The 14249-nt window shown below is 39.8% G+C and overlaps 2 protein-coding genes across 9 annotated transcripts in view; one reads left to right on the plus strand and one right to left on the minus strand.

Moving 5' to 3' along the window:
* LOC126278920 (radial spoke head protein 9 homolog) overlaps window positions 1-12814 on the minus strand; it is a 125113-nt gene extending 112299 nt beyond the window's left edge. Inside the window, exons 1-2 of the mRNA XM_049979195.1 lie at window positions 12588-12814; window positions 12368-12515 (exon numbers count right to left, since the gene is read on the minus strand). Of these exons, the coding sequence (XP_049835152.1) occupies window positions 12368-12515; window positions 12588-12814 (375 nt within the window). The remainder of the gene's footprint in view (window positions 1-12367; window positions 12516-12587) is intronic.
* Window positions 12815-13038: 224 nt separating this feature from the next.
* Window positions 13039-14249, plus strand: part of LOC126279069 (E3 ubiquitin-protein ligase HECTD1) — a 311851-nt gene continuing 310640 nt past the window's right edge. For 7 of the 8 annotated variants that reach the window (XM_049979523.1, XM_049979518.1, XM_049979524.1 and 4 more), the window contains exon 1: window positions 13060-13206. The gene's annotated coding sequence lies outside the window, so the exon portion shown is untranslated. Of the gene's footprint in view, window positions 13207-14249 lie in introns of all 8 variants that reach the window. The other variant, XM_049979517.1, reaches the window with a different exon arrangement.

Below are 14249 nucleotides of genomic sequence, written 5' to 3' on the forward strand. Positions count from 1 at the left end.
TAATGTATGGTTTCTGTTATACTGGCACAATGTACTTGCCGTAATAACATTTGCCACAGTATAGATATTGCGCCTCTCAATCACCAAGTCCGTTCATTTGCCAGTAAACTGCTACATGTGAAGACGTCAGACTCCGTTTGAAGAATTTTACACCTGTTGCGTCTATTTCCCGTCCTTCTTTTCGATCCAGGCTTTGGACCTACACTGGCGAGTTAAAAGTAGATTTATATTTTTTTACATGTTTGCATTTTTTAGTAATTTATTTAGAAGTGTCAATAAATTTTCTCAGATTTAGTTCCCATTGATTTGTAATGCTTCTTTGTATGATAAGTCTCAAAGCAGGGTGCAACAGATAAAGGAAGGTACCTTCGCATTAGCGTACTTTTCTGCGAATTTTCACTCATGATAACAGCCAGAAAATCTCTCCCTATGAATCGCTGAACATTCTCGTTATCGTAACGCCTTCCCCTACCAGCCTTTTTCCATTCTGTAGCATATTTTTCTACAATCTCCCTTACGAGAGAAAGGTTAAACTCTGCGAGTGCCATTTTTCGCTCTCTTACTGACCGGTGTAGAGCATGAGCATTTAGAATGCACAAATCTGTGAAAAAAAAATTCTTATACCATTTCACAGTCTTACGCACTGATCCCACGGAGCTCAGTAACATGTCACAACGGTCAACTGCACCCATACTCGAATTGTAGTCTACAGTACATTGCGGCTTCTTTATTTTTTCGCCAGTATTTCTGTCAGTCTTCTCTGTTTCAACCATTTGTATTGTGTGGCTTGTGGTCAACGTGTACACCTCTCTCTTATCACACCACTTGATAGCAAAGACCTTGAAACTTCCTGGCAGATTAAAACTGTGTGCCGGACCGAGACTCGAACTCGGGACCTTGTCTCCATAATATCCTTTCTTCCAGGAGTGCTAGTTCTGCAAGGTTCGCTGGAGAGCTTCTGCGAAGTTTGGAAGGTAGGAGACGAGGTACTTGGTGGAATTAAAACTGCGAGGACGGTGCGTGAGTCGTGAATGGTTAGCTCAGTTGGTAGAGCATTTGCCCGCGAAATGCAAAGGTCCCGAGTTCGAGTCTCGGTCCGGCACACAGTTTTAATCTGCCAGGAAGTTTCATATCAGCACACACTCCGCTGCAGAGTGAAAATCTCATTCAGCAAAGACCTTGTCAGTGGACCTAAACTCAGTTTCTCCTCATTTTAATTTCTTCTGCACTTTTGGCATGTTGCATTCGTTCTTAAAAACAGTGCCACATGCGGCTGTTCCATGGTTGTGAAGCCAGAGGAATAGATCTGGGCTGGAGTACCAATTATCGACATATAGAATATGACTCTGTTCCAGATATGGTCCCATAAGAGTTGCCACTACGTCGCCACATATTTCCCAAATTGTGGGGCCCAATTTCTGGTGTGCCTGTATGTACAATAAAATCTAATATATACCCACTGTGACAGACACACAGTACAAATGTCTTTATTCCGAATCTATTTCGCTTGGTTAGAATAAATTGCTTAAAAGATAATCGTCCTTTGAACAGCAAGAGACTTTCATCTATACAAAGCTTATGATGTGGGCGAAATGAATTACGAGACCCCTAACGAACTTTGTCAACAATCGTCTTAATTTTAAATAGACTCTCGCCTCTGGTACTCACATAGTTATCACTGAAGTGTAACATTCTCAGAAGTAGACAAAAAAGGTCTTGGGACATAATTTCGCTAAAAACTGGTGAGTTCAAAAGTGCATCTCTGGACCAATAATCACTTAGTTTTAACTTCTTAACTTACGCCATTAAAAGGCAAACAGCAACAAAACAATACATTTCTTCAAATCCAGTGTATTTCTACTTTGACAGTCGAGAATTCACAGATTCTGTAGTATTTTCTCTGGTGTAAACGTAAAAACGATTTGTTTCGTCTGCAATAAATTGCAACAGTTCTTGAGACATAAATATCACAAAAAATGAAAGAATGCTTGGATCAGTATCTAATTGACATTTTGGCCAGAATTCGAGTCGTCGAAATAATGGTTTAACGGCTGGAAATCGGTTTCTTTCTAGTCAAATGTGTCACTGACGGTAATTCTTGCTCTCCCCTCTGATGTAAAGGGCTGAGGACTATAGATTCGAGATTCTGTTGAAGACTCATCACTGTTAGCATTGTCAGATAATTCACACTCACTGTCGTTCTTAGTGAGCATATCCACCATTTCTTTATCTGTGCAACCACAGCGACGTGACATTTCTCACGTAGAAAACAAGAAAACTGACAAAAATAAAGGAATCCAAGTCGAATTCTGCAAAGAGCGAACACAGCAACAAAGATATATGCACTCTTGAACTACACAGTCAGACCACTGAAAAGCTACTAGAATAGCAGGGTGGAAAGTCAGCTCTGCGTGTGTATAGCGCTCAGGTGCCTGTGACTCAGCGCTCCTAAAATCGTCCCTAGCGGTGAGAAGGCCGGTGGCGAGGGACGCGTAAACTCGTCCTTAGCACTGTAGGGAAGACCCAAGGCCACCTGTATATATGTTAGGCGCGCCAGGGAATGGCGAAGCATGACGAGTTAACATGTCCGCAGCAGTCAAAGGGCTATTGGTTAAAAACAAATGGATTCTATCTGAAGGAAAATAAAACTCAGTAGACGGTTTTTATTCTAAAATAAAAGCTTTCTTCAGATGATCCATGTTATGTTATGTTTTTGGTGGTATATCTAGATGATAAATTATCTTGATGTCAGCATATAAAATATATTAGTGAAAATACTCTAGAGTAATTTATTTACTACAGCAACTTATAGATCTGTATTTCAAATATATGTCAGAACATGCTATTCTCATTTTTATGGAATCATAATATCATATGGCATTATTTTTTGGGGAACGTCTACTAATGTATGTGATATCTTAATACTGCAGAAATGAGCTATTAGGTTACTGCTAGTTTTTCATTAGACACACTGTAAATCTTTATTTTATAAGGTAAAAATCATGATGGTAATATACTTTTATAATATATACTATGTCTTAATTTATACAAAAAGGTCACCAGAAACCAAATGTAAAGAAGGTATCTGTTGTTATAATGCAAAAATCAACGAATGCTTTTATACTAAATAACAGACTGTCAAATTCAGTCACCTGTAATGAACTCATAGTCCACAAATTCTTTAATAAGCTTCCATAAACGCTCTAACAAACACTGCATGACTGTTAAGTTGTCCACCCATTCTAAGATACCATATAAAGGAATATATATATATATATATATATATATATGAATCTACAAAATGTAATATAATATTGTAATGTTAATAGGGATCTATTGTTCTTTTAGATTATTAATTGCGTTGTGCTGTATATGTTGTGTTATCTATTGCTGGGAGTCCCAATAATGATAAAATTATGTGTATTATTACTGTTATTGTTATTATTATTATTACTTTGAATCTTATGTTGTTAACATATTATTATAGTAAATCCTCAGTTTGTGCAGCGTTTTGTACTATGAATGTGACATGGATACCATTTTATTCCAGCTAACGATCTCAGATTTCATCACCAAAGAATTACGTATAAATTGTTAGGAAATATATCTAGATACAGTTACTTAATTTATTAATAACAGTACATCAACCTGGAAATTAAATATCTGAAACTGAAGAAAAGTCAGTACAATTGAGAAAATCGTGTTAGCTGTTGATTTATGTCATCACAGTGGAGACAAAGAAAATAAACTTTAAATAGTGTTTATTGAGTTTTAACGCCATTCATGAAGTTTTTCTTACAAAGCTTAGCATAATATTACGTAATGGGTTTACTGCAGTTTTTGTATATCTTACATTTCTTTGAAGTTGACTACCATAATTAAAATTGAGCATACATGATGTTAAAGGTATGTTCTGTAGTTCTGTCACCCTGGCTCATCATTCGACAAGTGGATGTAGGGAAAAAGGATTCAACAAAAATGTTTCTCCTCTCTTTATTCTGAAACGCTGTTGTGCAATCATACCATTGGAGCTACAGATTTCACAACTCTACAACAGCATGGTGTGTTGTTTTCCACCCTGTAGTGAAGATGATAGTGGCATACACGACTAACAGGCAGATAAATGTTTCGAGCTTCTATTCCAGCAATGCTCTGTAAAGGTTCTCATGTGTTTTCAGTGCAGAACATCGCCAAAACCCGCATTGAGCGCCAAGAAAATACACTCCTGGAAATGGAAAAAAGAACACATTGACACCGGTGTGTCAGATCCACCATACTTGCTCCGGACACTGCGAGAGGGCTGTACAAGCAATGATCACACGCACGGCACAGCGGACACACCAGGAACGGCGGTGTTGGCCGGCGAATGGCGCTAGCTGCGCAGCATTTGTGCACCGCCGCCGTCAGTGTCAGCCAGTTTGCTGTAGCATACGGAGCTCCATCGCAGTCTTTAACACTGGTAGCATGCCGCGACAGCGTGGACGTGAACCGTATGTGCAGTTGACGGACTTTGAGCGAGGGCGTATAATGGGCATGCGGGAGGCCGGTTGGACGTACCGCCGAATTGCTCTAACACGTGGTGCGTGAGGTCTCCACAGTACATCGATGTTGTCGCCATTGGTTGGCGGAAGGTGCACGTGCCCGTCGACCTGGGACCGGACCGCAGCGACGCACGGATGCACGCCAAGACCGTAGGATCCTACGCAGTGCCGTAGGGGACCGCACCGCCACTTCCCAGCAAATTAGGGACACTGTTGCTCCTGGGGTATCGGCGAGGACCATTCGCAACCGTCTCCATGAAGCTGGGCTACGGTCCCGCACACCGTTAGGCCGTCTTCCGCCCCAACATCGTGCAGCCCGCCTCCAGTGGTGTCGCGACAGGCGTGAATGGAGGGACGAATGGAGACGTGTCGTCTTCAGCGATGAGAGTCGCTTCTGCCTTGGTGCCAATGATGGTCGTATGCGTGTTTGGCGCCGTGCACGTGAGCGCCACAATCAGGACTGCATACGACCGAGGCACACACGGCCAACACCCGGCATCATGGTGTGGGGAGCGATCTTCTACACTGGCTGTACACCTCTGGTGATCGTCGAGGGGACACTGAATAGTGCACGGTACATCCAAACCGTCATCGAACCCATCGTTCTACCATTCCTAGACCGGCAAGGGAACTTGCTGTTCCAACAGGACAATGCACGTCCGCATGTATCCCGTGCCACCCAACGTGCTCTAGAAGGTGTAAGTCAACTACGCTGGCCAGCAAGATCTCCGGATCTGTCCCCCATTGAGCACTGGATGAAGCGTCGTCTCACGCGGTCTGCACGTCCAGCACGAACGCTGGTCCAACTGAGGCGCCAGGTGGAAATGGCATGCCAAGCCGTTCCACAGGACTACATCCAGCATCTCTACGATCGTCTCCATGGGAGAATAGCAGCCTTCTTTGCTGCGAAAGGTGGATGTACACTGTACTAGTGCCGACATTGTGCATGCTCTGTTGCCTATGTCTATGTGCCTGTGGTTCTGTCAGTGTGATCATGTGATGTATCTGACCCCAGGAATGTGTCAATAAAGTTTCCCCTTCCTGGGACAATGAATTCACGGTGTTCTTATTTCAATTTCCAGGAGTGTATAATTTCCCTTAAAAAAAGGAGACAGCCAAACAAAACCAAAGCTACAAAGGAAATACTGAATTCACAGTATATCCAATTGATTCTTTGCTAAATATGAAGTTTAGTAGAGGAGCAGAGAATAATTTACAGAAAACAGTTTGTACATCAGATCCCACGAGTCCCTCCCCCCCTCCTCCACATATGTCTTTCATAGCAACATACATTTCTTCTTCTGTCATGTCAGCAGACATGTCCTTCCCCTTGTAAATGTTTTCAGTATGCTGTTCCACCCATCCGCTCTATCCTCTGTGTTTAACAGAGGAAGTCTTTTTTTTTTATTCCTAACACTGATACATCAAGAATTTAGCTCTTACTTGTATTGGAAGTTATGTTGAACACTTTCTTTCTATGATCAATTCTTTTTCGATTTTGTCACATTTTTCCTGGAGCCATTCGCTTTCAAATAAATTTCCCATTAATTCTTTTGCATGAGTGATTTACATTTCTGTATTTCTTTCTGTTTCTGCAGATTTTTGTATTTCCAAACTTCGTCAGATCAATTGAAATACTTGTTCTCTTAACAATAACATAGTTTTCTTGACACTAGCCTTCCTCGTAGCTATAAATTTCAGCCCAACTACTGTAATTGTCCTTTTTAAGGACGTCAATTGCTCTTCAGCTGAACTACATTCTATGTTATTAATTGTCACAGTATTAGAACCTCAGGATCTTCAAACACATATCATCGTTTCTTGTACTTCAGTATTCTTTTTTATTTGATGACTGTATCTTTTTACATCCAGAGACCAGAGACATTTTATTTAGTAAAACAATATCCTCAATAAATTGCACCGAAATACAGACAACGAGCTTAATGTAATTAGTTTGTGATCATAAATGTTTATTGATGACTGATAATAAAAGTCTTGATGTAATTAGTTGAAGGAAACGTCAGGAGCAATCTTACCAGGTAAGGTGAAAAGGTCCTTAAATATTGTACTTATTTTTTGAATCTATAAAAAAGCTGCATGCAAGAGAAGGGACTATTACAGTGAGGTTACAAGAGTCATGGGCTAGCGATATGCTCATGTACAGATGGCAGTGGTAATTTCACACACACAAGGTACAAAAGGCCAGCGCATTGGTGGAGTTGTCATTTGTATTCATGAGAAAAGGTTTCCAACGTGATCGTAGCCGCTGACAGCACTTAATAGACTTTTAATGTGCAAAGGTAGGTAAGAGTTAGACACACAGGACATTCTGTGTTGGTAATTGTTAGGGAATTCAATATTCTGAGAGCCAGAGTCTCAACACTGTGCCCAAAATGCCAAATTTCAAGCATTACCTCTCACCAGAGACAATGCAGAAGCCGACCAAGAGCATAGAGTTGTCAGTCCTAACAGACAAGCAACAATGAAATAACTGTAGAAATGAATGTGGAATGTAGGATGAACGTATCCATAAGGGCAGTGCTGCGAAACATGGCGTTAATGGGCTATGACAGCACATGATCGACATGAGTGTGTTTGATAACAGCATGACATTGCCTGTAGCACATCTCCTGGGCTCGTGACTGTATTTGTTTGACCCTAGACGTCAGGAAAACTGTGCCCTGGTCAGACGAGTCCCGATTTCAGGTAAAAGCTTATGGTAGTGTTCGATTGTGGTGCAGATCCATGGAAACCATGGACCCAAGTTGTCAATGAGGCACTGTTCAAGCTGGTGGTGGTTCTTTAATGGTGTGGGCTGTGTTTACATGGAATTGACTGGAGACTCTGCTTCAACTAAACCGATCATTGACTGGAAATGATTATGTTAAGATCATTTGCAACCATTCATGGACTTCATGTTCCCACACAACGATAGATGATAATGCGCCATGTCACTAGGCCACAGCTGTTCGTTGTTTGGAGAACATTCTGAACAACTCGAGTGAATGATTTGGCCATCCAGACTGTCTGATATGACTCTCATGGAACATTTATGGGACAATATCGAGAGGTCAGTTAATGCACAAAAACCTGTACCGGCAACACTTTCACAATTATGGATGGTACAGGCAATACAGCTCGATATATTTCTGCAGGGAACTTCCAATGACATGTTAAGTTCATGCCATGTTCAGTTGCTGCATTATGCAGAGTAAAGAGAGGTCCGACATGATATTAGTGAGTATTATATGCTTGCTTTGTCACTCATTTTTCTTAGTAATTTTACGTCTCCCTGACTGAAAAAATTATTAATCAACTTTCTTGACCCTTTAGACAGTTTGAGTTACTGTTAACACTTATCACTTTGCTACTTTTTCCCTTCATTCTTACAAAAGCTATATGACCTCTTGTGTAAATTTCTGGCTCTGGTCAGTTTCTCTACTTTAAGATAATACTTAATGCTCTTGTCACTTTGGATAGAATAGAAAACAAATTTTTGGTGGTCATTGTGTTGTAGTGGGTGAGTTGTTACTCTCAATTGTTTAAAGGTTTTTCTTAGGCAACAGATTTTACATATTTCCAGTTTCATTTCTTGCTCACAGCTTTTCCCTCATATTCCTTGGACATATATCAGTTCTTCCTATAAAATTATGTGATACTAAGCTATGCACTGTAAACATATTACAATACAAAAGCTTGGTGCTATTATATAGGACCACATGATGCAAGAACAGTAATTACATATATTTCTTTCATTAAATCAGATCCAAAAACATGTACAGTTTATGAATAGAATTTCATAAATTCAAGAAAATAGTTTCTTTTAAAAATTAATAGAATGTTTCAGTTTGTTTATTTCTTCCTCTCCACCCTGCCTCCTCATTCTGTCTATCTGCCCCTATAGGTCGTTCTAGATATCCTCCTCCTCACCCTCTCTGCCATCTTTTCCTCCCCTCTCTCTTTGTCCATCTCCTAGATTCCTCTCTGTCTGTCCAGCCACTCATCCACCTTCTCTCTGTCCACCTCCTCCACCCTTTCTTCTGTGTCCAACATCCCATTATTACCCCTACACCCACCCCATAAAGGTTGGTGGTTTGCATCCCCACATTATTTTCTCTCGAAAGTAAACGAGTCTGTAGGTTCTGTGCAGAATTTGAGAGGAAAGAAATGTATATGGAAAACACTAGCTAGAAAAGGGTCATCTGCTAAGACATCAGTTAATAACTTCCATGGTACTAGAGAAAGCTGTAGAGGATAAAAACTGTAGAGGAAGGCAGAGACTGGAATAGATCCAGCAAATTATTGAGGACATAGGTGGCAAAAGCTATTCTGGGATGAAGAGGTTGGCACAGGAACGGAATTAGTGGCAGGCCACACCATACCAGTCAGAAGACCAACGACTCAAAAATAAATAAATAAATAAAATAAAATAAAAAAATATGTATCAAGTTCAGTTGAAATTGATCCATGGGTTTAAGAAGAGATAGTGAACACGTGTGTAGGTTACATATTACACACATAAGTCTGATTCTCTGCTGTTCTACCCATACAGCCCCAGAGAGGATGTTAAATTTATCTGTGGTCTTCAGTTGTATGGCTTGATCTTAGATTCCGAAACACGCTGGCAAGATTTTTGCCTCACTTGAGTGCTCATTCTCACGACCTGGTTGATGTGCTGAACGGCACAAATAAGAGACAAATTGCACTTCGTACTTTTAAAAGAATTTCAAGTCAACTAAATATACAGGAAGACGATTTTCAACATTTTTAAGTCACCTCTTCTCATCCACATCCACGCCTCTGCTATAGCGCCGGCTCTAACTCCCATAATATTTTTATACAATAATAAGTCGTGTACCTAACAAATTTGGCTGAAATTTCTGCAGAAGTTTCTGAGTTTTTCCCCTCCTAAGGGAAGTAGGCGGTTCCTAATCCTGCAGTTCTTCTTTCCAGATAGTAATTAATCAGTAAACTACCTATTGTTTGAAGAATCGGACTATCCTGTACAAAAAGGCTTCAAATTTTTGATTAATTTACGTATGTGTTAAGTATTGCACATAAAGCATGTAAGCAATAAAAAGTTTAGAAAAGGTTGAAATAATTTTTAAAGTTCGTCGGAAGTCAATAAGTGCCAACTTTATCAAACACTCGTTGACTATATTCTGTGTAATTTGACTCAAATTATAAGAAACGCTAGTTTCATACACATACATTTATGATGTCATATCTCCTGAACTACGAGTCGTACAATAATACAATTTTGCAGGCACATTTTCTGGTATATGTGTTGAAAAGAGTCAGTAGTGAAACTAAAGCGTTATACATGATGTGGCTGCTTTATTGCATGAACGGCGAAAACGTGGTACATGATTAACGTTTTTCATTTTGTAGAAAGTGTCAGCGGGCAAAAGTGTCATAAGCTTTTGAAATTGAGTTGGATGCATGGCAGAGAGTATGTCCCTTAGTACCAGTTATTGGGGTTTCTTCCTGTTCCATTCAAGTATGGAGAACGGGAAGAATGATTGTTTGAAAGCCTCTGTGGATGCAATAATTATTCGAATCTTATCCTCATGATCCCCATGCTAGCAATACCCCTAGGGGGCTGTAGTATATCCCAAGATAAATAATTTAAAACCGGTTCTTGAAGGTTTGTTGATAAGACTTTCTTGAGATAGTTTAAATCTGTTTTCAAGAGTCTGCCACTCCAGTCCCTCCAGTATCTCTGTGACACTCCCCCACGGATTAAACAAACCTGTGACAATTAGTACTTCCATTCTCTGTGTATGTTCAGTATCCCCTTTTAATCCTATCTGGTACAAGTAAAACAATTTTGAGCAATATTCTAGAACCAGTCGCACGAGTGATTTGTAGGCAACCTCTTTTGTAGACTGACTGTAGTTCCTCAGTATTCTATCAATAAACTGAAGTCTACCACATGCTTTATCCACGACTGTACCTATGTTATCATTCAGTTTCATATCCCTACAAAGTATTACACAAAGGTATTTGTATGAGTTGGCCGTTTCCAATAGTGACTCACTGATGTTATAGTCGTAGGATACTACGTTTTTTCGTTTTGAGAAGTGCAAAATTTTACAATTCCCTCATTTAGAGCAAGTTGCGAATTTCTGCACCACTTTGAAATCTTATCAAGATCTGGCTAAATATTTATGCAGCTTCTCTCAGATAGTACTTCATTACAGATAACTGCATCATCTGCAAAAAGCCTTATGTTACTATTAATATTGTCTGCAAGGTCATTAATATACAATATGAACAGCAAGGGTCTCAACACACTCCCCTGGGCCACACTCGAAGTTATTATTCCATCCGATGATGACTCTCCATCACAGTTAACATACTGCTCCCTTCCTACCAAAATATTCTCAATCCAGACACAAATTTTATTGAGGCCCATATGATCGTACTTTTGACAATAAGGGTGGGTGTGGTATTGAGTCAAATGATTTTTGGAAATCAATAAAGACTACATCTACCTGGTTGCCTTGATCCAAAGCTTTCAATATGTAATGTGAGAAAAGTGCGAATTGGTTTCCACATGATTGATGTTTATAAAATCCATGCTGGTTGGCATTGAGGATGTCATTCTGTCCAAGATACCTCAGTACGTCTGAGCTCAGAATATATTCTATGATTCTACAAAAAATTGACATCAAGGATATTGGGCGGTAGTTTTGTGGATCACTTCTGGTACCATTCTTGCAGATAGGCGTGACCTGTGCCTTTATCCAAAAATTGGGCATGTTCTTTCTGCGAAGGATGTACGATAGATTACGGTGAGAAGAGAGGCTAACTCAGCTGCAAATTCAGTATAGAATCTGACAGGCATTCCGTCTGGTCCCCTGGAACTTTATTCAGTTTCAACGATTTCAGTAATTTCTCTACACTACTGGCATTAATAGTTATTTCATTCAGCCTTTCGGTGGTACGAGGATTAAATTGGGACATTTTTAAAGGAACATTTGAGAACAGAATTAAGCATTTCAGATTTCGCTTTGATAGCCTCAATTTCAGCTCCTGTCTCATTCGTTTGGGACTGGACATAGCTTTGCACCGCTAACAACCTTTACATATGGCCACGATTTATTTGGGTTCTGCGAAAGATCACTTGACAGTATTCTACTAGGTTAGTCACTGAAGGCGTCACACATTGCTCTCTTGACAGCCAAATTCGTTACATTCAGCATCTCCCTATCTATAGCCCTACGCTTTGTTTTGCACCTGTTATGCTGAAATCTCTGTTTCTTCACAGTGACTGCACACTATCGAGGTTCTCTCCCATTACGAACTGTTCTGCTGGGTACAGATCTATCCTGTGCATGGTCATCTATTCTTTAAAACATGAGGCAGAGATCCTCTATGTGCTCCTCGCTGAAATACGACGCTTCTGATTTTTACCTAGTTTACTGAACATATATATCTTTCTACTTGTTTTAGCTGTTCTTTGTACTTTGGTAAACAATGTCGATACAACTGGATCATGGTCACTGGTACCAATTTCGACATTGTAATGTTTCACATGATGTCTAGTCACGTCCACCACTAACAATCCTGGATGAATGTTGTCTGCATATTTGCCCGCAGTGATTTACGGTTGTTTTTCACCTCCACACCTTCGAGATGTATGTGGTTCTTACTCCTACAGTGTTTCTTTCCAGATACCAAGTGATATATGTACCTTGGATGAAATCGATTCAGTGGTTTAGGAGCAGATGTTGAAGATACGTTTCTATAAAATTCGGGGATTTCTAGAGTTCAATTAAAATGCGGGCAATGTGTCGCGAGGCACTATGGAACTGACTTACCTCATCTATATCAAAGCCATTGAAGCCTTCTTTGCTGACGTTGAGAACTAGTGAAGGATCTCCTTGAAAAGGTGCTTGACAAATAAGTGCCAAGTTTGCAACAGCTGGAGATGAGAGTGGCAGAACACCCCAGTCAACGCAGTTTGTACTGTAAGAGAAAAGCTATCGGGAACATCAGAATTAAACGTATTTGTGAATTATGACTAGGATACATTCTTACCTGTAGAAAAAAACTTTTCCTTTAATGACATCCTTTCGGAAACCATACGCTAGAAAATAATCTGATTCTGTACCAAGTATCTTTCCCCAAAAATAAACATTGGTGAAATTATTTTCATTCTGCAAATTTGTAAGTGAGTTATACAAAACAACTTGCTGTTCACAACTAAGCGTATTTCCTGCAAGGCAGACGTAACTGAGATCCTTATCGAGCCTACGAATGTCCATTTCCTTGTTGAAAATATTCACATATATTCTATCCTTCTTTGTAATGTTGTGGAGCAAAACGACATCGTCTTTTAGCAAACACAGTGTGAAACTCCACAGCGCATGAAATTCTGCAGGTAGTATCTTCAATACTGGAAAGATCTTTCAAACTGTACGTATTGAATTTCCCGCACTTCAACAATGCAAACAGACTGTCACGTGTTGCAGACGTGAAATCTGACGTCAGTACAAGACAACGTAGCCATTGCTGTAAGTTCACGGAGTTTGCTAAGCACAAGTGATCGCGAAGGTTGGGAGAGCGTCTTGTGATTTTGTTGTTGTTGGTTCGTTTGTGGTACTGTAATTACGTGAAGCCGTAAGACCAGCAGACAATGGAGATGTGATTATTTCAGGTTTGTACCGTACGGTGGATTTCTTTATTTTCAAAGGAATTCTTAAACTGTATCCACAAATACATGACAAAGGAATACCGTTTTCACTTTGGAGTGTTCCGTTATATGATTTCGTCTGGACCTGTCACTAGAGTAAAGGTCATTGTAGAATGCATTCGTACGAAGAGAATTATTTTGATTGAAGTGTCAATTAATTTCTCTATTCTTTTTATATTTGTCTTCGGTAATTGGTTCAGAAACATACATCTGTCATACAGTGTCTTTGATAGTGGACTTAGCTTACGTCTTGTATTTAGCTCTCGAAACATGATTTAATTGGCATATTGGTACTTTTTTATGTTTCTGAAGTTGCTTCTCGGTCAGTGTGGTAGGCAGCATCATTGGCAATAATTGCAAACGCGCTTTCTACCTGTAAGTGCTTTTTGTTTTGTTTCGTTACGAATGTGTCCCGACGCACATCTGACAGCCTGTCACTGCTTTACTTAAGTGTTTAATGTCAGTCATAGTTCATTCGAAGCAGAGGTGTAGATCGTGTGAAGACATTTATGGAATAACAGTTCAAAAATCAATAGCCCGAGCAACATTGTAAATAACACGTCTTTATGTTTGATGGTTTCGTAGAGCAGAATTACTCCAGTCCCAAATACAACCTCAGTGTTATTTATATTTTTATGTGTGTTAATACTCTTTGAAATATAATAGTATATGACCGATGACATATTTGCTTGAGGAAATGTTTACGCCAGTGACTTTAATTTCACCCGGAGGCGAGCGTAACATCAAATTAACAACTTATTGTGGTAGATCGAAAAAGCACTCGGTTGAGACCTAAAGTATGTGTGTGTCTGTGGGGTGGGAAAAAAGTGTTGGGGAGGGAGGGTGTTATCATGTGCATTTTACGAAAATCGTTCCAGTACGCGCAAATGAATGTGTTTCGTAGTTGAGTTGGTATTGCTTATAAATAGTTTTTATAGACCGACAACGAAATTCTAAGCAAAAGGAGAATTCGATAGCTACACAAAATCATGAGCTCGTAAGCATGG

This window comes from Schistocerca gregaria, chromosome 6 (genome assembly GCF_023897955.1).
Source record: "Schistocerca gregaria isolate iqSchGreg1 chromosome 6, iqSchGreg1.2, whole genome shotgun sequence".
NCBI classification, from domain to species: domain Eukaryota; kingdom Metazoa; phylum Arthropoda; class Insecta; order Orthoptera; family Acrididae; genus Schistocerca; species Schistocerca gregaria.